This window comes from Rhinolophus ferrumequinum, chromosome 8 (assembly GCF_004115265.2).
Source record: "Rhinolophus ferrumequinum isolate MPI-CBG mRhiFer1 chromosome 8, mRhiFer1_v1.p, whole genome shotgun sequence".
Lineage (NCBI taxonomy): Eukaryota > Metazoa > Chordata > Mammalia > Chiroptera > Rhinolophidae > Rhinolophus > Rhinolophus ferrumequinum.
Window position 1 is genome coordinate 50,679,813 of NC_046291.1, and position 25,455 is coordinate 50,705,267.

The 25,455-nt window shown below is 37.1% G+C and overlaps 1 protein-coding gene across 3 annotated transcripts in view; it reads left to right on the forward strand.

Annotated features, from left to right (window-relative positions):
- The first annotated feature begins 266 nt into the window (after positions 1 to 266).
- The window catches only part of GPR155 (G protein-coupled receptor 155), a 36,792-nt gene continuing 11,603 nt past the window's right edge, over positions 267 to 25,455 (forward strand). For 2 of the 3 annotated variants that reach the window (XM_033111399.1, XM_033111401.1), the window contains exons 1-11: positions 267 to 477; positions 2,485 to 2,568; positions 4,426 to 4,920; positions 12,462 to 12,861; positions 14,549 to 14,714; positions 16,022 to 16,177; positions 17,572 to 17,655; positions 18,253 to 18,370; positions 21,561 to 21,645; positions 22,291 to 22,381; positions 23,402 to 23,612. In XM_033111399.1, the coding sequence (XP_032967290.1) occupies positions 4,455 to 4,920; positions 12,462 to 12,861; positions 14,549 to 14,714; positions 16,022 to 16,177; positions 17,572 to 17,655; positions 18,253 to 18,370; positions 21,561 to 21,645; positions 22,291 to 22,381; positions 23,402 to 23,612 (1,777 nt within the window). In that variant the 5' untranslated portion in view covers positions 267 to 477; positions 2,485 to 2,568; positions 4,426 to 4,454. The remainder of the gene's footprint in view (positions 478 to 2,484; positions 2,569 to 4,425; positions 4,921 to 12,461; positions 12,862 to 14,548; positions 14,715 to 16,021; positions 16,178 to 17,571; positions 17,656 to 18,252; positions 18,371 to 21,560; positions 21,646 to 22,290; positions 22,382 to 23,401; positions 23,613 to 25,455) is intronic. The other variant, XM_033111400.1, reaches the window with a different exon arrangement.

The window sequence follows — 25,455 nt, forward strand, 5'->3', positions numbered from 1 at the left end:
AACAAAATCAGAAATACCCACGGCGGCCGCCATCTTGCGGGAGCCGATAGGCCGGAAATCCCGCCACCGGAGTCTAGTGAGTGGGCCGCACGCTGGCGCGGGGTCTGGGGGCCGTAGGCCTCCGCTTCCCGGCAGCTGGAGGCGGGGCCTGAGGGCGGGGCCCGGGGCTGTGTGGCTGGGAAGCTCGCGGCGAGGGCGGTGCCTGAAGGCGGGGCGCGCGGGGCGGAGCGGGGCGGGGCGCGCGGGGCGGGGCGGGGCCGGGCGGGACCTCACGGCCGGCTCTGGGAGGAGCTGACCGGGCCGCGGCTTCTCTGCACCTCACTTTCGCGGAACGTGACTGAACTGCTGCGGCCGACAGCTGGCAGCTCTCTGCGAGGAGGGGTGGAGGTGGGAGATGACGGTGATTTCCTCCCTGCTTGGCCCACAGCGAGCACAGACTCCCTTCTCTTCGCGGCCCCGGGGATGCAGACGTAGCAGGTGAGATGGGCCCCGGGTGCGGACCTGTGGGTCCTGGCTTGACTTGGCGGGTCCCCGGTACCCCAACCCTCCGAGTCTGAGTAGGTGGGCAGCACCCAGCCCTTGGCGCCCAGGCCCACTGCCTGCGCCTGCCCACCTCTGCCCCGCAGTGCCCTCCTTTAGGACGTGCACGGCTTCCCGGGAAGGCTTACATAGGGGAAGAGGGGGCTTGTCCCGTTTGAGGAGCATCACCTTGCACGTGCATCTAGCTTGTCATTCTCGGCCTCTTCCCTTTATTCCAAGGGGTGGCCTCAGTATCTGCCCTCCTGGGAGCTACTGCCTATGTACTTGGAGCTTTGCCCCCAATTTTCCCCTTACCCCTTTTTGGAGCATGTCAGTTACCCTGAAGTTGTGACTCCCATGCCCTGGGGAAGCTGAACGACCAACTTTTTATCCCAGGCACAGACCCTGAGCTGCCTTTCCGCTTCCACTGCTGCCTGCCCAGCTGCTGGTTGGCAGCTGTTCTTTGGAAGGCCTATATGGTTAACGACTCTCCACACCCTTATCTTGGAGGGCCAAAGTCTATCCCTCACGGCAAGGGACAAGGGAAGAGCAGTGCTGAGTGCTCCCCACCCCGGATCTCTAGGGAGGATACTGGTCCTCTAGGAGTAGGTGGGAGTGGGTGGATGATGTGCCTGTTGACATTGAATTAAGAGTACTTTAGTAGAACCACACTGTATTATGTTTTTCCCATGGGGTAAAGGATATTGGGTGTTTGAGAAATGAACAGCCTAAGAGTTTAAAGCTTTCTCTTGGAAGTTAGTCAGAAGCCGGTTCCCTATTTTCACTGAATAATATCAGTTGTTACAATTTCAGTGGTTCTCTGATTCTATCCTAGCCCAATATGAAATAGCCCGAAGTGATTTGTATATAGTATTTTTCCACTCCCTGCCCCAGTGAGTGATTTTTTACTGTGACAGATCAACTTGTTTGTTCTGCAACAAGCCTTGTTTTTAAAGAGATGAAAAAACTGGATGTAAGTGTTTTTAAAAACTTCCGTTGCTGTGGTTCCTGTTCATTTTAAAAGAATGCTCTAAAAAGCATGTTTTCCTCCCATTGCGGGGAAAAGTGGTTAAGATGAGATAAAACTGTATAAGTCCATTTTGGTTATTTTGACTTTCCCTCAGCTACAGGTAATGCTTTTATAATGTTGAGGAACACTAAAAGAAACCTCATGGAAAAGGGCACATTACTTTTCAGAGTTTTTCTCTTCAACTAACTGAAAGTTAAACCTGGGCATTGCTACAATTATTTGACGATCACCTTGAGAGCTCTCCCTTCCCTGCTAACAACTATTTACGATCAAACTAATACATGAGGTTAAACTTTTCTTAATCATTAGGTATAAAATTACAAATGGTAACCTTACGGCCTTCCCCATCCCTCTATTTTAGTTGGAGGATCTTTAATACCAAGCATTGTTTTAAGATCTGGCATAGGCCAATGAATTATATTTAATTTGTTACCATTCTTATCATTAGTATTAGCACTACAACTCCTAATAGCAATTAATACCATTTATTGAAAGCCTACTCTGTGATAAGCTACTGTGGTAAGCTGCGTATAAAATCTCCAGTCCTCACAATATTCCTCTAAGGAGGATTTTACTCTGATATTACCACTGAGGAAGCTAAGGTTCTGAAAGGCTAAGTAACTTGCCCAAAGAGTTGATAAGTGATAAGGCCCAAAATTGGGTTCAAGTATGTTTGACTCTTTTCACTGAACAATCACCAGTTTAGTTAAAACTGTTGGTTAAAAAATTACCAAGATTGATATGCTAGTGTGGTACAAATAAGGGGTAGTGAGCAGTATGAGTTATTAATACTCCAGGAAGAGAAAAATAGGGAACTCTAAAAAAAATAACAGAAAACTGGGCAAGTTTATCGCCTTGTTCTTTAGCACTGTCTTTTCAAGTCTATATCGTTAAAGGCTCTAAATGTTTAACACCTTTGTTTAATTGTTTACCAGCTCCTACTTCAACTATGAGTACCTGTAGCAACCAGTAGCTTTCCCAGGATATAATTTGACGCTTACTTGCTAAACTTCAAGCGTGTGAGTATTGTAGGGTTTGTGTATATTGACCACTCCTATCTAATCTTAGTAGAAAAATACTTGTCCTGATCCAGATTAAATGTAAGTTTCCTTTTAATTGTTCAGTTTATACCAGGGTAGCACAAAGAAACTTATCTCGTTCACACCTCTGAGTATCAGTTGTTGCTGGGTTGTGGCCTGCCATCTGAGTCTTTTTAATGTGATGTGGGTGTTTGAGAACTTAACCTAGGTGTTGTACATTTCAGGAAGCATGAGCTCTTTTTACTTTTGACCTTATTATATAAGGCCACTTTAGATGGTTAATGCAGAATCATTACTTAGCAATTGGCAATTGTCACCCTATTAATTTCAAGTTACTAATAAGAACTGATTCGTTGCAGAGTTGTCCAAACCGCATGTTGATTGTGTGCCTGGCAGCAAGAGGGGAGTCTGATAAGTTTTGTGATATTAGCATACATAATTTTTCCTTGCTTTAGCATTTTCTGAACATCTTTAGAACATTTTACAACACATTTTGTGTTCTTTAACATTTTATGAACAACTTTTGAACATTTCGGAACACATTCTGTGGTCTTGGGCCTATTGCTATAGTAAAAAACTTAGAATACTTTATAAAAAGTATATATATAGAGAGATTTCTGTCCAAGAACTAGACAGTTCCTAAAAGAGAACATTGATTCACTAAATGATGAAATAAATCTACACATATGGAATCTGTGTGCCATGCACTATGTTAGGGACACAGCAGTAAGCAAAACCATGCACAGACCCTGTTTCTGGGGACTAATATAGGAGATAGACATAAATCAAAGTCTAGTAAAGGAGAGAGACATAAATCAAATAGGCACTCTAATGCATAATATAACTATAAAACGAAAAAAGTGGCTTGAAGGTAAGGAACATGATTCTATTTGAGAAAAACTCCTGGCCTGGCTATGGGATCAGAGAAGCCTTACCTGATAAAGCAACTCCTGAACTGTACCATTTGGTGGATGAGTAAGTGTTATGATGTAGAGACGGTGGGCGGGTAGAGAAGAGAACATTTTAGAATTAACTGCATGGTCAAAGTCCCTGTGGCACAAAGGCACTGTGGGGCATTCAAAAAGACCTGTATGTGTGGCGGGTCCAAAAGGAAGTAAGAGTATGTTGGTGGGATGCCATCATTTCTCTCTCATGCATGCTACCAAAAATTATATTTAGCTTCTGTTAAATGATTACTTTGTGCCAGATGTGACTCTAAGGACTTTTCCTTGAATAATTTCAAGGTCCTCTAAGGTAGGTACAGTTATTACCATTACACAGATGAGGAAAGTGAAGCATAGAAAAAATAATTTATTGGTTCAAAGTTGATAAGTGATACTTTACTATAGCCTTCTTCCTATCCTATGTATGACCACAAGCTGGAAAGGCCCCTCCTGTCCAGTGTGTCTCCTGGATGGAGCCCTGAGAACCTATGACATTTCTAGAGAATTTTGATGCAGGTGAACATTCAGCAGAGATTCTGAGCTCCATGCTCTTAATCAGTAAGTGGAGCTCAAGTGTGGATCATGAGAGGAGACCCCGGGGCATCATTGCAGCTGTGATATTGGTGTATCTTACTTTACTCAGGTCTGAAACTGAATAGAGGACAGGCACATAAATATTTTGAGGTGACCCACCTTTGAGAGTCAAGAGGTTATTGTTAGATAGGAAACACTCCCACAAGAAAAACACCTTGTATTTTTCTCTGATGGTAGTTGAAGAAAAGTATGTGTATTTATTTGGCCATTTAATAAGTCTAGCTTTGTCAATATATCCTTTCAACAAGAATTGTTCTTATTGATTGTCACATTGACTCTTTCTTCCTTATTTCCACAGATCTGGTTGGAGTTGGAGGGTGAAAGAAAATGAATTCTTTTTCTGATTTACCTGCCAAGAACTTAACCATTGCAGTCAATATGACCAAGACTTTGTCCTCATCAGTAATGCATGGATTTAATTCCACTAATGACCCACCTTCAATGTCAATAACAAAGCTTTTTCCAGCCTTACTGGAATGCTTTGGCATAGTCCTTTGTGGCTACATAGCAGGAAGGGCCAATATCATAACATCAACACAGGCCAAAGGACTGGGAAATTTTGTCTCCAGATTTGCACTTCCAGCTTTATTATTCAAAAACATGGTTGTACTTAATTTAACCAATGTAGATTGGTCTTTCCTATATAGTATCTTAATTGCCAAAGCTTCTGTATTTTTCATTGTATGTGTATTAACCTTATTGGTTGCCAGTCCTGATAGTCGATTTAGCAAAGCTGGACTATTCCCTATTTTTGCTACACAAAGTAATGACTTTGCCTTGGGATACCCTATAGGTAAGTTATTTTTTATTTTTCAAGTGTTTAAAAAATACAAGTGTTTTAGAAGGTAACAAAATTTAAGGCTTTTAATTTATCTAACCATTTGTTAGTGATAGATACTCTTGTATCTGAGAAATCTTTCATATTTTTTCTTAAATATCTTTTAAATTAGGATGAATTATATTTTTTCCTTAACTTCAGAGTTTGAGGCTCCTTCAAAGATCTACCTAAAATAAATGGTCATATCCGAATAAGCTTTGTGAATTTTCTTCCTAATAGTATTCTTTTTCTTCTCAATAATAACATGTGAAAGGAGTCTAATGTCCAGGAGAGATTGAAATCTGATTTAAATTATGTAAAAAAGATAGGCATGTGTCTGTATAAAAACAGTCATTATTAAATGGTAGCAGTGGAAATTTATGAGTGACTTTTTCCCCTCCCTTATTTTTCTTACCATCTAGAATATATATTAATTTTACATTAACGCTCATTTTTGAGCTTGTCCTTCAAAATGTCAATGTACTTTAGTTGAAGTTAATTCCTTGTTTTAGAACAAAAATGGTGAGGGTTTTTTCACCTTTCCAACTCTTTAAAGCAGCCTGATTTTATTTCTATGTGTGCATGTTTTCCCGATGAAGCAGTAACATACAAATTTGGAATGTTGAAATATATTGAAAGGAAACTTTGTTTTTCCAGAACACTCTGCCACTACGGAAGTGTATACTTAGTTAACTACTTTTTTAAGATTTTTATTTTTATTTTTTTATTGGGGAATATTGGGGAACAGTGTGCTTCTCCAGGGCCCATCAGCTCCAAGTCATTGTCCTTCAATCTAGTTGTAGAAGGTGCAGCCCACTGGTGCATGTGTGAATCAAACCAGCAACCCTGTTGTTCAGAGCTCATGCTCTAACCAACTGAGCTATCTGCTGCCCCAGTATTTTTATTTTTAAGTTAAAGATTATGTTGTGCTTTGATCGTGTATCATAATGTGAGGACCTGAATATTATGGATCTAATCATTCAAACATTCATTCATTCACTCATTCATAGGGACCCATTATGTACCCATGACTATGCTAGTTGCTGGGAATACATCTGTGAATACATTGTGAACAACATTCTTTTTCTTTTTTTTTCTTTTTAAGATTTTATTGGGGAAGGGGAACAGGACTTTATTGGGGACAGTGTGTATTTCCAGTACTTTTTATTGGGGAACAGTAGTGTGTTTTTCCCAGGACTCATCAGCTCCATCCAAGTCAAGTTGTCGTCTTTTCAGTCTTAGTTGTGGAGGGTGTAGCTCAGCTCCAGGTCCAGTTGCTATTGCTAGTTGCAGGGGGCGCAGCCCACCATCCCTTGCGGGAGTCGAACCAGCAACCTTGTGGTTGAGAGCACGCGCTCCAACCAACTAAGCCATCTGGCCACCAGGGAGCTGAGTGGCAGCTCATTGACTTCATTCTAGTTGTGGAGGGCACAGCTCGCTGGCCTATGTGGGAATCGAACTGGCAGCCCCATTGTCCAGAGCTTGTGCTCTAACCAACTGAGCCACCCGTCTGCCCCTGAACAACATTCTTGCACATATTGAATTTACATCTTAATGGGAAAATAAAATTAAAATAATATCAGGTAATGACAAGGGCCATAAAAATAAGTAAAGTATTATAGAGGGATAGGAATGAGGAGGTGCAATTTGATGTAGGGGGTAAATAAAGGCCTTTCTGATATATTTTGTGAGCAAGAGACTGAAATAAATTTAATAAAATGGACAATTGAAATCTACCATTAACTTTCAGATTTTTTATCCAATAGTTTTGACATCCCCCCCTCAGATTATCTCACCTCTGGCACCAAAAGGATTCTAGTGGACTATACTTTTCATCTTTCTCCTCCATCTCTTTTACCAGAAACAGATATACCTTAAAAATTAAATAATTATGAGTAAAGGAGGAGGTTTATGAGAGGGGTAAAAACTAGGCTCTTAAATAACTGAGCTGTAAATAGTCAGAAACTAGGTAGGTGTTCTTTAATGTTATTGAATTTTAAAATTAACGATGAATCAAGCATCTAAATAAAGACTTTGGAAATAAGGGCAAGGAGTTAATGTGATTATCCATTTCTTCAAAGTCATTAATACTTTAAATTTGTCAAGGTATTTATGTTATAAGGACCTGAGAAGTAGCTCAGTGTCGTAGTGTTAAATATTTAATATATATTGCTGTATCTTAATTTGGACATAAACTGTAAGTATATAGTTTCATGCTTTCATAGATTAGTAAACCCTAAATAGAACTAACATTTGTAACTTAATAGTTTATAGAGTACTTTCTTATGTATCTATCTCTTTTGAGGTAGAGCTGATATTATTGTCCTCGTTTTCAAATAAGGAAACAGGTTTATAGAGATTTAATTGCCTTATCCCAGGTCATACAGTTTACAGGTGCCTGAGACCCAAACCTAGGTCTTCGGGTTCTAAATCCAGGGCATTCTCTTATGCTACACAGTTATGTAACATGCCCATTTACTCCTTAGAAGACCCAACTAGCCCTTGTAATACATGACTTTCAGGGAGAATCAACATTTTTATTATATTGACGTTAATCTATAAGTAGTCCATAAAATAAGGAGTAGTAGAAAAAGACCTATTAAATGAGTTTGTCCATTTTCTTATCAAAGCAGACTCTCCAACTAAAAAAATGTAGTCAGCCATGTTCATCGCTGCTTTTCTTATGCCCCACATTACATCGGTGAATCTGGAAATAATCATGTTCCCAGCAGTGTGCTAGCCCAATTTTTCCTGATGATTAGGCTTATAGATTTTGAGTTGTAATATCTGTGGGGTGTTTTTTTGTTTTTAAACCACAAGTAATATAAGAGCTCTTGTAACATTAGATTGTAGATAATAACTTTACCAGAAACTAATAGTATACACAGAAGTACTTTTTTTTTTAATTTATTGGGGTGACAATTGTTAGTGAAATTACATAGATTTTAGGTGTACAATTCTGTATTACATCATCTATAAATCCCATTGTGTGTTCACCACCCAGAGTCAGTTCTCCTTCCATCACCACCGAAGTACTTTTTTCATATACCTGCAGATTAGAAGGTATGATACAGAGCTACAGGGTCGTGTGTCTGCTGCAGTGAGGTTATTTTTTATTGCAGTCCATGCCCATCTGCCTTCTGGCCTCATTCAGTATGAACAGAGAAGACTGTGTCTCTAGAGAGAAGACCCTCTCACTTTGTTACATGGCCTCTCCCAGGAATTCCCACTCTCTTGTTCACAGATAAACATCACAGCTTATAAGAAATGTCCTTTTTAAGACTTTGGTCCACAACATCAGTCCAATTTATAGGTGATTCAGGAGAAGGTAGGTAATGAATAAAGAAAAAGGACAGTCATGTTTCTTTTTTCTCTATACTATGACAATTATAACAGTCTATGAAACTACATTGAAATGATTTATCTATACCCAAGTGACAGGAAACTACAGTGCTCTATTACAGACTGAAAAAGAAGCTCACTGTTTTTTAGAACAGTTCATTTCATAAATACTTAAAGAAATCTGAGTGTGAGAAGAAACCAAGAATCTACCACAGTGAAATGTTGATTTCAGCAAATCAGAGTGGTTCCCTGCCTCTGTCATTAAAAGACACTAATAGGGCGTAGTTAAATCCTATAATTTATTCTTCAAACAATGCTGATAGCATAAGTACCCTGACTAATCATAATTATGCTCTAGTGCTTGAATTGTAAACAAAAAGGAAATGAAGCATTTAACTATATGCCCGTTAAATAATAGAATGATCTTGTCTGAGTCTTTGTATTAGTTGCTAGGGATTGAAAACCTGCTGGAATCAAAAAAGGAGCCACAGTGGGTGGCTAATTTTGTCTTAGTTCTTCAAAGCTATGTATAATTCCGCATAGTGGGATTCTCCCCTCCCCCCAAGAGCCTTATTTAAAAGTATTAATTAGAACTTAATAGTTGATATATTTGACTATAACCCTAATTTGTTAATATGGGTCACTTTTTTCATATATTTTTTTTCAGATTTGGAAAACCATCTTCAGATTGGTAACAAAAGAATAGCACTACCAATTTATAAAGACGTAATGTTAAGTAATTATGCAAATGAATGGCAGAAATGGGCTGAAATTTCCATGTAGAACCATTTTCTTCTTGTAATTTAACAAGTGTTTACTTATTCCCAATTTTTTGCTGTCCCACTAGACTACACTTCTTTTGCCTTTAAATACCTGTTCAACTGACTTAAAATACCCCAGTAGTAACCTGCTTTATAAATATTCAGAATATGAAAAAAAGGAGAAAATTTGGATATAAAAAGAAAAAGGTTAACAAATAACAATTAAATTACTGTGTGTTATAAAATGTATTTTTACTCTGAAACCTTTGATATTCATTGATGTGTTAATTGCATTCAGCAACTATTTTCAGATTTGCTCAACCCTGCTGGGAACTGGAGGTGATAGATGGATTTGAACTTAGAATTTGTTTAAGTGGCCCTAGTATAAAACAAGGTACTAGAGCCATCCAGAGAAGAGGAGATCCATGATATAAATTGGAGGTTTGGTGGAAGAAGTGGTACCTGAGAAACAGTAGGCAAGATTTAGATAAGAAAGGAAAGATTTCAAGAAGTTGGGGTCAACATGTAGAACTAGTTATGAATCTGATGTTTGTCTGGTGTAACTATGATATAAAACTGGCTGATTGAGGCTTTGTATTACGGAATAGATGGGTATTCCCAGAGAGATGAGGTGGGTAAATAAGGGGCCAGTTGTGGAGATTGGACTATGAATGTCAAAAGAAAGGTTTTATGGGTGGTGTCCTTATGGGTGGTGAGAGCTGTGGGAAAATCTTAATTTTTGAAAGTTAAGATTTAGATGGTATTGTATTGTCAGCAGTGAATATAATGGATGAAAGGGGTGGTCAAGAAAAATCAAAAGGATATTGGTTGGAAACACATTAACCCAATTTTGAAATTTTTGACTAGTGGCCGTAGTAGGAATCAAGAGGAGAAAAATATGAAAGATCCTGCAAAAGAAGAAAGTACTTGGTGAATGGCTAGCCACAGATAATAAAGACTGTTGCTCATATTTGCACTGAGCTTTCAAACAATCTAAAGTCTATTATATGATGGAGATTAAGTGCTAGTGTGCCAGAAAAGTAAATTCTGGGGAGGGGCTTTGTGTGCTGTAAGTTGTCAAAGGAAATTACCTTACGCATTTTATCTTGGCCACTTGGGAAAATTCTTCTGCTCAGATTGAAAACAGAAGGCTTTTCCAAAATATACTCTCTGTTTTAAAAAGAGTGATGGACAGGTGTGGATGCCTTTCTCTTAGAGATAGAATATCTCATCACAACAAGTATAGGTACCTAGGAATGGTTATCAAAAGTGCTGCTTTTTTAACTTAAAAGATGAAACCTTATGAAACATGAAAGAAAACTACTGAGGTGTATAGAACTGGTATATTTAATTTGGAAATTGGAAAGAATTTGTGAAATTTTATGTAATCAAATATGTGTTGTTTAACCAGTGCTTTATTTCAGAACTATTACAGACCTCTGTATGCGCTTAGCTAAAGAAAGGGAATTGAATCTCATAAAAAGTACTTTTTAGTTAATGAGAACAAGGTGAACTTCTGCAGCTTATATAATCTAGTTACATAACTTTAATGGGACATGTGCATGATATTAACTGAACTTACGTATCCCAAGTAAACAAATATATTTTCCTACCTCTGTCACTTTATCTTAATGTAAATTGAGAAAGTTAATCTTGTATGTTTTTTTTCCTCATGGTTGCCTCCTTCCTTGTGAAAGATTGTGTTTGTTCTTTTTATCTTTCTTAATCTCAAATCATTTATGAATCAGCTTTCATATAATAGATTGAATAATTTCAGAACTCCTTGCCAAAAATGTACCTACAGACCAGGCTGCTTACTTCAAAGTTCTAAGTTGCCCTGATCAACCCACGACCAGGCCACCACCCCTCACTTCCACCAAGAAACTGCTAAAAGTCTGATCCAACCCACCTACCCCCTTCTAAGGTGACTCAGAAGGGATTAAGTTCTAAAGTCATCATGTACATTCAAACCCTTGAAAAAGCCCTTAAGTCACCTACAAAATATAGCACGCATACTTTGTGTATACCGTACCATTTCTCCTAAGTCTAACAGAGCGAAATTTTTTTCTCTCGCATTGTTGTTCTCCATTGAACAGCAAGTGAAGTAATTAGTTTACATTTGGGAACATGCTTTATGAAAAACAAAACAAAGAAAAGCAAAAAAAACTTTTGTTTTCCTAAGAGGGTATAGTTGAATTTGTGTTAGTTTAATGTGCTTTACATGACCACTGTATTCCCCTCCCAAACATTTCTTATCCAATTTTACATCCCTAATTCTTCCGAATCTTCATTGGTCTTCCCTAAAGCCATTCATTCCCTTTCATTCCTCTCAAATGGAGGTTGCCCGTTCTCCCACCTGCATACTGCATGAGCAGTGGTAGATAGGACTGGCATCCTCATAGACACCTTGTACCTCTGGTGGGCCATTGTTCTTTGTTGTTTTATAAAAGCTACCTCTTTGAGATTCATGCTCCTGACTAGACCGCTTAAACTCATTGCTGTCATCTGCTGACCTCATTCTGGTCATTCCTCCTGCGTTGAAGACTTGACTATCTGGCTCCCTGTTAACTTCTCTACTCGCAACTTTTGCCATTATCTTGTTTGACGTTAGCATCCATGTGGACTACCCATCAAATTCTCTGCCCTCTTAGTTCCTTGACCTCCTAATCTCCAGTGATGTTGTTCTGTACTCCATTTCAGCCACCAACTAACGTGGCCATCTTAGGTCATCCTGGACCTAGTCATTTGGGAAATATTAAATTCAGTAGTTCACTATCTGAGTTACTCTGAACTCCTAAACTTCCAACACCATGTACTTCTTAGACTTCTCAGAGAACTCCAGTGTCTGACCCCTTTACTTTCTGTCAGCCATCTCCCATCTTTACTTCTTCTCCTGTATAACTTGGACTCCATCACTTCAGTGCTTGTTTTGTAGTTCGTGGTCTCCTACTTGCTTCTCAGTCCTCCATACCCTGACTTCTGCTTCACCACTCCAGTGAAACTTCTCTCTCAAAGGAACCAACAACCACTTTGTTGCTATTACTACTTAAGCATTTAATTTGTTACAAGAATTTTACTTTGAATTGTTTCTTTTAGGAATTCTACAATTCTGCCCTTTTATTGTGACTAGTCTAAGCTGCTATTCAGTAAAAATTAGTGGGTATTACTAAAAATAATTTGTAAAAGTTGCTTATCATTTTATAATAATGTGTGGTTTTTGGGGTTTTTTTTGGTTTTCTTTTTTAGCTTTCTTACTAAAAATGTACTTTTTACAAAACAAGGCTAATGAAGTCATTCTGCACTATTTAGATTAATTTATAATATGCTGTAATTAAGCTCAAAAACATATACATAATTTATTAATATGTTTCTGTGGTAATTATTTTTAAATCTATTTTAATTCTTGTTTTTCAGTTGAAGCTTTATATCAAACTACATACCCAGAATATCTCCAGTACATTTATTTGGTGGCACCAATATCTCTTATGATGTTAAACCCTATAGGGTTTATTTTTTGTGAAATCCAGAAATGGAAAGACACCCAAAATGCATCGCAAAACAAAGTAAAAATTGTGGGACTTGGACTTCTGCATGTATTACAGAACCCAATAGTATTCATGGTCTTCATTGGCATTGCCTTCAATTTTATTCTTGATAAAAAGGTGCCCGAATATATGGAAAATTTTCTTGATGGACTTGCAAATTCTTTTTCTGGATCAGCTCTATTTTATCTTGGTCTTACAATGGTAGGAAAAATCAAGAAACTGAAGAAGTCGGCATTTGTTGTACTAATACTTCTCATCACAGCTAAACTGTAAGTTGCACTTATTTAACTTGAGGATTGTACTTTGTGAAAGCCTTGAATTTAGCCAGTTTATTAGGATGTGTCTGTAACTATTTTCCCCTTTCAATAGTCTAATAGTAATAATCCCTCTGAATTGAATAGTTGTGATTTAAAGGAAAATATGATGTGGAAAGTCATTTCCTTATTCCGTGTAGGTAATCCATTTTTCTGTCAGAGGATAAAGACTATTGGTTTCCCTTCAGCTTTTATATAATTTTACTTAATATCTCCTACTGTCCCAGTTCGATTGTATTTTTAAGGAATTTTGCAGGATTTCTGTGTTTTCTAAATCTATTAAAATCTTAAAGTCAAAAGCATCTTAATCATGATAAAACAATAATTTTGAATATAAATTTTTTTATCATGAATTTGGGGAAAATATTCTGTAATTCTGAGGGTGGCTGAATTTCTAAATAGAAGTAAGTCAATATGCATGATTACTATCAAACATCTGATCCTAGCCTGACAAATAAAAAGTTCTTATCAGCTCCTTAGTTAATAGTTCTTCACCTTACTTAGCTCATTAGCCATGGAGTTCTATTTCATGGTGCGAATGATATCAATTTTAGTGCAAGATTATCCCAAGGTACTTGGGGCATATTTAACTATGGAATTCAGCTCTTGTATAGACAATTCAATTCATGAGACCAGTGCAATATGAAATAGTATCTATATTTTCAAAATAGTAAAAATAAATATAAGTTCTGAATATTGTTTATCATGGTATTATCCTCAGAAGTAAAGTATTAATTAATATTGCCATAGTAATAAATAGGGGTCTAACAATAATAGTAGTATCAACTTCAACTTAGAAGTAGAATTTAAATATTCTCATTTTTTAAATCTTTTTTTCTGTGTCTTTGATCCCTATTCAATATTTTCATTTTTTTTTTTTTGGAGTAGTTCTTTACTCCATCCTAGAGCATCTCTCTATGTGCTGCTGTGACAATATCATCAACCTTGGTCTTGTTCTTTTTAAAGGAAAGCTCCAGTGGCTCAGCTACTGTTAATATGTTCTTTCTTGTTTAATAATTGACTCTTCACAGGGTCTGGATTTCACTAATATTCTGCCCTATTTTAGTTGTTTCAGTTCCCTTTGCTAAATATTTTTGTCTTTACAAAGATGAAAAGCTAATTGTAAAATACTTATTTTTCTACTGGTTTTGAGAATCTAATTGAGCAGCATTGTTATCATTCCCTGAACCATTTAAACCTCTGGTTATAATAAAGACCAGCTTTTTTTTTTTCCAGAATTGAGTTTAGTAATTTTCTTGAAAAAAGTTTACTCAGATGGTCAATCTTTTTTTTAACGTTTCAATGAACTAATAGAGGAAGCAAGAAACAGCAACTATTATTACAACTTTTTCAAGAAAATTATTTGTAAAATAAAAAAATCTGAATTTTTTTCCTCCTAATCCCTGATGTTTGAAGTGTTTCTAGAATAACGTTATAGTATAAATGGCTCCAAGTTGAATTCTTGATTCTTTCAACAAAGGGTCCACAAGTGGGCATACAGGGAATGTATTCATGCCAATAGATACACCTTCTGGGCAGGAAGAAGAAGAATAACGTAATGCCAAGTTCACTAGAGTAATTTACTCCTTGGGGACCAGCATGCTTTAATATTCAAGTTATGATGCATTTTTTGTTTCTCCAGCCTGGTGCTGCCACTTCTGTGCAGAGAAATGGTGGAACTCTTGGACAAGGGCGGCAGTATAGTGAACCATACAAGTTTATCGAATTATGCGTTTTTGTATGGTGTCTTTCCTGTAGCACCAGGAGTGGCTATCTTTGCAACACAGTTCAACATGGAAGTAGAGATTGTATGTATAAACTACTTTCTAAGTTTGATCGTTTGTGTGGTTAGTAGAAAATAAATTTCCAAAACACAGAAATCAGCATTCTTTTATGAGAATTTGATATCTATAAGCTATTTCATTGTGTACAAGGAGGTATCATGTACCATCACATAACAGTAGAATTATTCAATCTGGGGTCTTTATTCAGTCATGACTTTTTTAATTATTCTTTTTTAGTTTGAGTGTTTTATTGCTGTACTTATACTTAAGCCTAAAAGTTATTTACCGAAGGGTAACTTTTGAAATTTTGAGGGGAAAAAACCTACTTCATTCATTGATAACTTAACCACCAGATGCAAAAAAACCACATAATCAACTGCAGTAAATAGCTAAAATCAACACCAAATTGTTACCAGTGTCTAAGCATATTGTAGATGTTATATACAGCATTAGAATAAATGTTTTTGAAACATAACATGAAGGAACTAAATTGTTTAACAAAGGTCAGTGCCTTTTTTTAATTTGTAAAATGTTTGCATAATAATTTTTCTCTTTTTGAATTGCTCTTATTGCCCTGTATTTTATGAAATAGTATCAAAGGAAACTGGTCATCAGTTTAATTAGATCATTAATATGGTTTACTTCCTAGAACCTGGAAGATAACCATGAGTAGTGGGATGTTTACTATGTGTTATGTGCAAATATAAACTGAGTATAGATTGGGAAAGGAGCCAAGGGAATATAACTGTTTCCTTTTTTTTTTTTAACTGATCTTATGTTTTTCTTTAATGCTACTTCAAATTTTTTTTTTAATTGGGGAATATTGGGAAACCGTGTGTTTCTGCAGGGCACAGCTCAGCTCCATGTCCACTTGCCATTTTCAATCTTTAGTTGCAGGGGGCGCAGCCCACCATCCCATGCAGGAATTGAACTGGCAACCTTGTTGAGAGCTCACGCTCTAACCAACTGAGCTAACCTCTCTAACCAACTGAGCTAACCTGCTGCCCCTCCGAAAGCTCAGTGGCAGCTCATTGTCTTCAATTTAGTTGTGGAGGGCACAGCTCACTGGCCCATGTGAGAATTGAACCGGCAACCCTGTTGTTGAGAGCTCGCCCTCTAACCAACTGAGCCATCTGGCCACCCAACCGTGTTTTAAGAACTCTCAGAAAGGGGGAATATGTTATTAGATTACATGCTGGATTCTATGATGTCTTTTTCCTGACTTTTGCTTTTATTTTAGAATGCCTTAATATGCTGTGGCTATTTAAAGTTTAAGGTAATTGTTTAAGTGTGACTGTGACCCTTTCCTCAATTTGGTTTCATTTTTGTAGATAACCTCAGGGATGGTAATAAGCACGTTCGTGTCTGCACCCATCATGTATGTTTCTGCCTGGTTACTGACCTTTCCCTCAATGGATCCTAAGCCATTGGCGTATGCCATCCAGAATGTTAGCTTTGATATAAGTATTATCAGCCTGGTCTCCTTGGTAAGTACTTTTCAGTGTAAAACTGAATGAAAACCACAGAGTGAGTTTTCATTGGTAACAGAAGTTTAGGGATTTAAAAATCTAATTTCTTAGGCAATAGAGAATGCTAAAGCCTGCCCATAAAATATAACATCAGCCTTCTGAGTTTTGTCTTTCCATCTGAGTCAGAGTTGGGTAGCAGACAAGGCATGAGATTTAGTCAGATCTAGATTTGACTCCTGGCCCTATCACAAACTAGATGTATATCTCTGTGGAGTTACCTTAACTTCTCTAAGCTTCAGTTTTCTCACTATAAAATGGAGATAATAATTTTACCTATTTCCAGGAGTAGTTTTAAGGATTATATGAGATAATATCTGTGAAAAACATTCTGCACATGGGGAATCACTGTACAAATACTAGCTGTTATACAATGAATCATGGGGTTGGGGGAGCCTTGGGACCATGTCCAACTACCCATTTCATTTTAATGAAACTTCTTGGTATATCTACTTCTTGGACAACTAGAGTATCTTATAGATCATGTTGCCTAGTAAATTAAAGTAGTATTCTGGCTGGAAAAGAGTAAGACTACTTTTACTATTAAAGGAAAGGAGGTGGGGAGATATATACATATATATATCTATATCTATATATATAAATACATAGACATAGATATATGCAACAAATAAAGGCATGATTAATGTAATTTTTAGGAAATTTCACTTCTGTTGCATATTAAAATCAATGCCCGCTGATAAGAAGGCAGTTTGGGAAGAGAGACAATATAAATTTTAATTGACAGTGATGGGTGAAGAAAGAAGGAAATGAACCAGCAAACTTAGCTGGCCACTGTCTAGGTAGAATAGAAACCCAATCCTTTTAAATATAAGAAATGCAAGATAATCTTAAGGGAGGCAATGTATATTGTTTGAAGTAAGACAGCCTGAAATTTCCAATATTTATTTATTACCTCCTGAGCCAATATGGTAGAATTGAAAAGGAGAACTTAGAATAGTGAATTGTAGCTGCATCACCCATCTAAACTCTTTTCCTGAATAGTTGGCTATGAACCTGTGTCCCACCCCGGCCACCAGAGGTAGGGAAAGTTAGAACATGGTCCTCGTCAAGGCATTAGTTCTTAAAGACTGTCACTTTTGGACAGTTAGTTTACAATAGGATCTCTCCGTGCTTTTTATTTTAATTTGGATATAGTAATTTACCTTAATACCCTTTTGGGAACTAGACAGGTTAAAGTAAATATTGGAATTTCTTTCTAAACCAAGATAAAGAGGATTTTTTACAGAGGCTAATCAATGAACTATTTAATAAGTAAATATAAAGACTAAATATAAAGTAATATAAATATAAAGTAAATATAAAACTAAATAACTTTTGAACTCTTTGTCTTTAAGATCTGGTCTCTCGCTATTCTTCTTTTGAGTAAGAAATATAAACAGCTTCCTCATATGCTTACAACTAATTTACTCATCGCTCAGGTTAGTAAACCAACAAATATTTAGAACGATGCTTTTCTCATTGATTAAACTACTATAGAGGAGAAAATTACTTCTCTGTGTTTTTCCAGTTATAAAGTCAAAAGTATTTTTACCAAATGCAATCAATTACAAGTTGATTACAATTAATTTATCCCTAATTTATTAAATATTGCAGTAGATCTTGAATTATATAAAGTTGAGGCTAATAATGGCATTTGATGATAATTTTGCATTTTTTAATAGAAATAATTGAATCCTTAAAAATTAAACTCACAATCTTATTTTTCTAGTTAAATCTTTGCATATCTTAAATTATAATGGACAGAAGGTTAGCATTTTCTGTGTAAACTATTATTAAATATAAGGTTAGTATTTAGAATGTTGTCATCTGTGTCAATTGAATATGTAAATTGTTAAACATGGTATAATAGGGTTTCTTTTTACAATAAAACTTGAAGCTTTTGTGTAACTAGTATGCAATAGTTGATAATTATTCAGCAATAATTTAAAATAAATAATAATATATTTGCTGTGAATAAAACATGAGTATGACTCATACGAATATGACTGACTTTTTTTTCATAATTTTTTCTTTAGTCTATTGTGTGTGCTGGAATGATGATATGGAATTTTGTTAAAGAAAAAAATTTTGTTGGACAGATTCTGGTGTTTGTTCTATTGTACAGCTCCCTCTATAGCACCTACCTATGGACAGGTAAGTTGGATCATAAATGGAAATTTAGGTCTGTCCCCCTACTAGAAGCACTCCTATTTGAAGTCTCCTAGTACAGGATTAAGGCATTCTTTCAGGCAGTTCCACCCACTAACATAGGCAGTCTACAAAGCTGAGTTCTGTTTCCTGATGTACTCTATTTTCTGCCTGGGTTCGGGCAGTTTCCTGTCACGTGGTCCTTTTCCTCAGCATCTTTGGCTCTAGGCCACAGTCAGCCCAGCTCTCCTTTGGAAACACCAAGAGAGCAGGCACTGGAGGCAGGTAGAGAAAGTAGGAAATGGGCAGAGAGGGCTGAGGTGTGTAAGGTGTGTCCAGAGCTCACTATTAGAGTCCAGCTGAACTGAATGAAAAATTCTCGTTCTGCCTTAAGCAAATGACTTAACTTTTACAGTCTCCATTTCCTCATCTGTAAGACAGGGGACTGGGTTATCCCACTTTACAGAGTTATTTCGAGAATTAAATGAAACATGGTTGTTTATGCCTGGTACATGGTAGGCATTCAACAAACAGAACTATATTATTAAATAGAGGGAAAAGCGGTAATATGAGAATAAGAAAAGTAAGGGAAAAAAGGGTATGGAAATAGAAGAGTACCCAGTAAGAAAGACTGTTTCCCATTTCAACTAGCTCCAAAAAAGATACTGAAAATGGTTTAGCACATTGGTATTTTGAAGTATACTATTTGTTTGTATGCATACATTCTGGCATGTTTGTGAAACATTCTAATCTGGCTGTTTTGTGCTCATACGTACCACAAATGTGAACCTGTAAAATAGCACATAAAAGGAAATTGTAGAAGGGTAGGGCTGGTGACAGCCAGCCTGTTAGGAGGCAGTGTCAGGAAGTGACAGTGAGGGCCAGGACTTTGATTTCATGCCTCAGGATCAAAAGCAGGACCCATCTAAGTCAACAGCCTTTTGAAGTTAAACAACAGTGTGGTGAGGAATTACTGAATGAAAACTTCAGTGCATAGGGAGGGGTTTGTGCTTTTTAAAGGCAAGTACCCCTTGCATAGCATAAGTTTTCATGCGATGTCAAGTTAAAACAGCCTAAAGACTTTACTTCCAAATACAGATGAACCAACTTGATCTCTAATACTTAGGGTTATTAAGGCTAAATTTATAATGAGAATAAGGGAGCAACAGACCAATGCATCAGAAAGGCTCCCTGAACTCCTCAGGTAGACATGCCAAGATCCATCCAACAGCACTCCCGAATGTCTTCACCTGATGAAGTGCCCTTTAACCTTGAGATGATTATAACAGAATTTTAGGCCTAACATGCCATTTTAAATCATCTCATTCATCCATTTTCAACATCACTCATTTGCATACCATTCTCATGACTTTTGTCATAGCTGCATACCACTTGTCCTTTTTTTCCCCTTAAAATTGACTCACTTTTTTATTTTAATAAGTTGAGCCTTTATCAGTAAAATCCCAGGTTTCATGAGCTAGTTAAAAGTTTTTCAAGCACATGTTAAAATAAACACATAACTAGTCAAAACTTTTTCAAACTTGTGTCACCTGTTGTCTCTACGCTTTTGGAAACACTGGTCTGGTTTAAGTTCTTCATTTTGCAAATGAGGGACATAAGGCCCAAAGAGTGTAACTGATTCAGGCAGGAGCTCTCAAACCTTAATTAGTGAGAGATCCAGGGCTAGACTGGGCATGTTCCCATATCAGTCTTTTCACAAGGAAGCAATAATGAACATGAGAAATTTAAAGAGTGCTCTTGCGACTGTTAACACAGTTGGCACACTTTGGTGATTGATTACTTGTTTCCTTGCCACTTTGAAAACCTGGAACTGTAGAGTGTACAAATGTGTTTAGAGAAGAGCGGTAGAATTATAGTACCTCTTCAACTTGAGTAATATGTGGGTCCCTGTAAAGAAAACCGATTCTCAAGGACCTTAGTGTTGATTTATACTATTTCTAGCGCAGTGTTACTTAATCTGTACAATCTTAAATCTTATATATGGCTAATATACAACTTTGAAACCAAAGCAAATTCACAAATGAGATTCAAACAAAGCTATAAACTCAGTAATTCTAATTAGCAATATTAATTGACACGACAAAGGATCTTGTTTTGCTAATCTGAATCACAGCTTGAAATGTAAAATGGAACTCATTTCTCTGGTTAGGTTTTGTTTGTTTGTTTGTTTGTTTGTTTTAGTTTGGCCGGCCTTTATTTCCATGTGTGGGTTTATGACCTGCTTTTCTCTCTTCAAACTACCATAGAACATTCATTTGGACCGTGTGTTGTGATATCATTTGGCCTTCACTTGGCTCAAACTGAATATAAAACCAAATATAAGCCCTGAAATCATGAGACTACTTTGGTAATAAGAAGAACATCTAGGTGATTATGATTGAAAATATACCAAAAAGACTTAAAATTTCTCAGAAATTTCCAGATCCTGAAGAATATGTCTTAGGAACTCTCCAGATCTGAGTTTTAGAAACACTAATGGAGTTGGGCTTACCAGCAAGCAGATGTCTGGGTTTCTAGTTTTGCTCTGCCCTCTGCTGGCTGTGGGGCTTGGGCAAACCCTTGTTTCCGTATCTGTAAAATGAAGCTGTTCTTTTAAAACAGTGGTTCCTTCGGACCCTGAAGTTCTAAGATTCTATGACCATGTAGATTTATTAAATACGATGTTACTTGTACAAATAATTAGGTATAAGTGATATGAAAAGCTTAAGAACTTTAAAACTTTTTTATTAAGTACATATTATATTTGTATTAAGGTCCATCATTTAGATTTGGGGCATTTTCCAAAAACAAAACCTGCGTAAGAATTACCTGTACTTTCTTAGCACAAGCAGAGTGGGGTTTTTTTATGCTTAGAATTGTTCTGTAGCCGCTTAAAAAAATTAGATTCCAAACACATCAGTCAAAAGAATAAGATGATTTGGGGCTTTTGAAAAAATCCTCATGTATAAAACAAGAAGATTTGAGTAAAGACATTATAGAAGGGAAAACACAAATGATTTTGAATTAAGAAAACTTGCTTCAAAATACTGGGGACAGCTTTTACTTAAAAGGAGTAAATTCTAGGGCAAAAACTACAGGCTGCTACTGAAATAAACTTGGCTAAATAAAGTTCCATGAAGTCTGATCAACATCAAGAGTAATTATGTATCTTTCAATCTCTGTTTCTTGATCGAAGGCCTTCTAGCAATTTCTTTGTTTCTTTTGAAAAAGAGAGAGAGGGTACAAATTCCTGTTGGAATCATCATAATATGTGGCTGGGGGTAAGTTGGTAGTTTTCTGTTTTCTTACATGTTTCCATATGTGCAATGTTAAACAAAAAATGTAACTTCCACAGCTGGAAGTCTTTTTAAAACAAAGAGTGTATTAGGCCATTGCTAGCAAAAAAGACCAGTCTTGGGGCATGGAGGCTAAACCACCAGCAGCATGGCTAGGTAGGAAAGAGAACATGTCCATTGTCTCGGAGTTTGCAAATTTTTTATACATCAAGTAAGGGGAAGGGGAAAGAAAGATGTAAGCCGTCTAAAGAATTTATGTTAGCTATAGGCAAAGGGGTGGGAGAAAGTAAAGCAGGACCAGCTCTGGGATGGGCAGAGTCTGTGAAAAGAAATGTCTGCGCTTGTGGACTGGCTGTGGGCAGCAGTCTGGAAAGTAGCGGGAAGCTCCTGGAGTTCCATAGTGCCTGGCTAAAAAACAATCTGTGGAAATAGGCACCTGGAAATCAATCCAAAGTTCCAATAGATTAACAGAAATGTGAGCAGTCTTTTGTTAGGAGGCCCACCGCCATTACTAGACTAACAGTTCTGTCTTTCTCATTGGCCACTGTAATTCAATTTAGAATATCTCAATTTTCTCCTCAGCAGTAACTACTGTTCATCCTCTTTCTCTCTAAACGCTTGATATTGCAGAATTCCTGCTCTCCTTGTGGGTATTCTTTTGATAACTGGAAAACATAATGGAGATAGCATTGACTCAGCCTTCTTTTATGGAAAAGAGCAGGTGAGAGAGAAGAGCTTACTGACAGTTCTGTTCTTGGTCTCTTTTTAGCTTGTTAATGTGTTTTGCTATACTTCCATTAAAATTAATTTTGAAAATCTATTCCAACTTACTACATATCACACTGGTGATCCTATACAACTTTGTTAAGTCACACTTCAAAATGTGGTAAAGAATTTACATATCTATGTTTTTAGCTGAGGATCTTCGAATGTTTGACACTTACTAAGTCTTCTTAACCGCATTTATGAATTTATGTTTCTTCTACTCGAGAAAATAGTGATTAATTTAAAACCATTTAATAAGTTAGCGATAATATAAAAGCCAAGTTCTTTACTTGCGATCCTATAATAAATATAAATTTCAGAACAAAAAGTATCTGGGGGAAAAAGTGTGCTTGAAAGCCTATAAAGAAGGAGACTTGTGGGACCTGCTGACTGAGAAAATCTCTAGTCAGTAGGGCCCAAGGATGTGTCTTTTTTAAAAGCCTCCTCAAGTGATTTCAATTTCTTACCCTTTATCTTTTTCTGTTTTGTAATTTTGAATTTTATTGGGTTGTTGTGAGAATAAATAAGATTATATATAGAAAAGAATTATATTAGTGCAGGCATATAGTTAATACTCAATAAATATTAGCTATAATTATTTATCTTTGATATTATTACCATAAGAGAATCTCTAGTTGAAGTACGCTTGAACTATGTATTACAGCAAGCAAAAACTTTGAGGTAAAGAAAATCTGTAACCAGTCATTTAGATTGCTTGTAAAGGAAACCCATGGCATTGATGTAGAGTGAAAGGAACTCTAGACATCTTATATGATGACAAGCAAACTCTGATATTTCTACAAGCAACGTACATCCCTTCCATATTCTTCCTCTTTTTAAAGAACCACTGTTCTAGAGCAGTTATAGCTATGGAGATATTGCATTTTCCACCAAAAATGTGCCCTTACACTATTCTACCAAGATTATCAAGAAGGGATTGTAATAATGGCCTAATGTCCTTTTGCACTGTTGGCAGATGATCATCACCTCAGTCACCCTGTTCTGCAGCATTGTCATAGCCGGGGTATCACTCATGTGCATGAACCGCACCACCCAGGCAGGACACTATGAAGGTTTCCAGCAGTCTCAGCACCACGCAGCCCCAGAGACTGGCAGCACCGCTTTTGAGGAAGGCCCAGTGCCAATAAATGAACCCGAACCTTTTACAAGTGCCATCCCAGAGACAAGTATGATCCATAAACATAAAGAAACTCTTTACGTGCCTGTGTAGCATGTGTCCTAAATGTTTTCTTTAAGGCAATTTCTTTGAGCTATTTTGAATATCACAGGTATTTGTCAAATGAGGAACTTGAAGGATAGTCGATAATAGAAAGAGCTTGCAAGTTCATTCATTAGATTCTTGTTTGTAAGTCTTTTGTTAGGGTAATCTTTTGGTAAATCCTAAAACTTCCTCGGACCTGAGAGTTTTAGAAGACAGTAACAACTGAAGGAAGGCCCTTTCTAGGAACCTAAGCACCTACATTTGTTAATATAACAGCATTGTAGCAGGCAAGCACCATCAATAAAATGAAAAAGGACGCCTGATTAAAGCAAGGTTAATGGTGTAAGTCAGGAGTTGGCAATGTAAAGTGCATGGGCCAAATCTGGTCCCCCACCTGTTTTTGTATGGCCCAAGAGCTAAGAATAGTTTGTACATTTATAAAGGGTTGAAAAATTACATTTGTGTTTCCACTTACATTTTTAAAGCCACTCTCCCTAAGTCGACAGTACTTTCCTAATCATAACCAGCATCCTCTCCTTCCTCACTTTCTTTGTGAATTCTTGCATTTATCCTATAAATCTATCTACTATTTGTTTTCAGGCAGGGCTAGCCCACTGTGTCTTCCTCTCCCATGAGTGTTTCAGAATAGGCTACGAAAGGCCTGAGAACTATCTGTGGGGAACGCTAAACTAAGTGTCCGAAGCCCAGAGACTTTTGCTGCTACCTCTGTACCTGTCTTTACATGTTCTTTAAGTGCTGTGTCTTTACCTGTGCCATACATTTTCTTTAAATGCTGTGTTATCTCCAGAAGGAAAACTAGCTTACACCTTTACTGTAAATAAATGGAGAGCCAAAGACAGCTATCTCTCACCTCCTCAGGAAACCTTCTGCATTGTTTATATTTCCCTCTTGTTATCTCACTTTTATAATTGCTTTTTAAATCATCTGTATAACCCACTGGACGGTAAGAGCTGTGACTTACTTGCCTATCATTATGGCCTCAGCACCTAGCATGGTATCAGACTCACTGTACATGTTCAGTAACATTGGTTAAATGGCTGGCTGGCTGCCTGGATGGATGGATAAGATATGCCATGATTTTCTGAAGCTGCCCTGGAAACTGCCATGGCAGAGTACTTGTTTATTTGCCTATTCACCTGTGTTCCTAGGGAACAGGTTTTAAACTTGTCAGGTTCTTTTCCTTCCCTAAATCCTGCTCCCTTCTGCCCTGCTGCTAGTAGTATTGACACATTACACATGGGCTGTGCGGCCTGGCCTCCCCAAAGTCAGTAATACAAAGTAGTTCACTCTGCCCCTTGCTGCACATTTGTCAGAGACCCATAGTTTTCACATGTTATAAGTGTGGAATTATAACTGAAAGGAAAATTAATCCATTTTAATATGAGATCAAATATTTGGTTAATAAAAGAAAAGGCTACTGAGCTACTTATATATACTTCTTATATGTTTAAATGAAAACACTGCCATAGCACTTTTCACAGTGACCATAAGCTGTGTGTGTGTGTATGTGTTTCCCTATTATATGTCATTTGAGTGGACTGGCTTTATATCTGTTTTCTTAATAATTTTATCTTAGCTGATTTAAGCTTTCAGGTTTCTAAAGATCAGAGCGCTGGGCCAGATGATCTCTGGATTTTTTATTATTCTGTGGCTCAATTTTAACCTTAAGATAGCATCATTATTGTAAATTTAGAAAGACATTTGTAATAGCTTATTATAGAGTGTAGTGTTCATTCTTTTGAAATCTTTTGTTTTGTTTTTAAGAACAGTACTGAAGAATTAAAGCA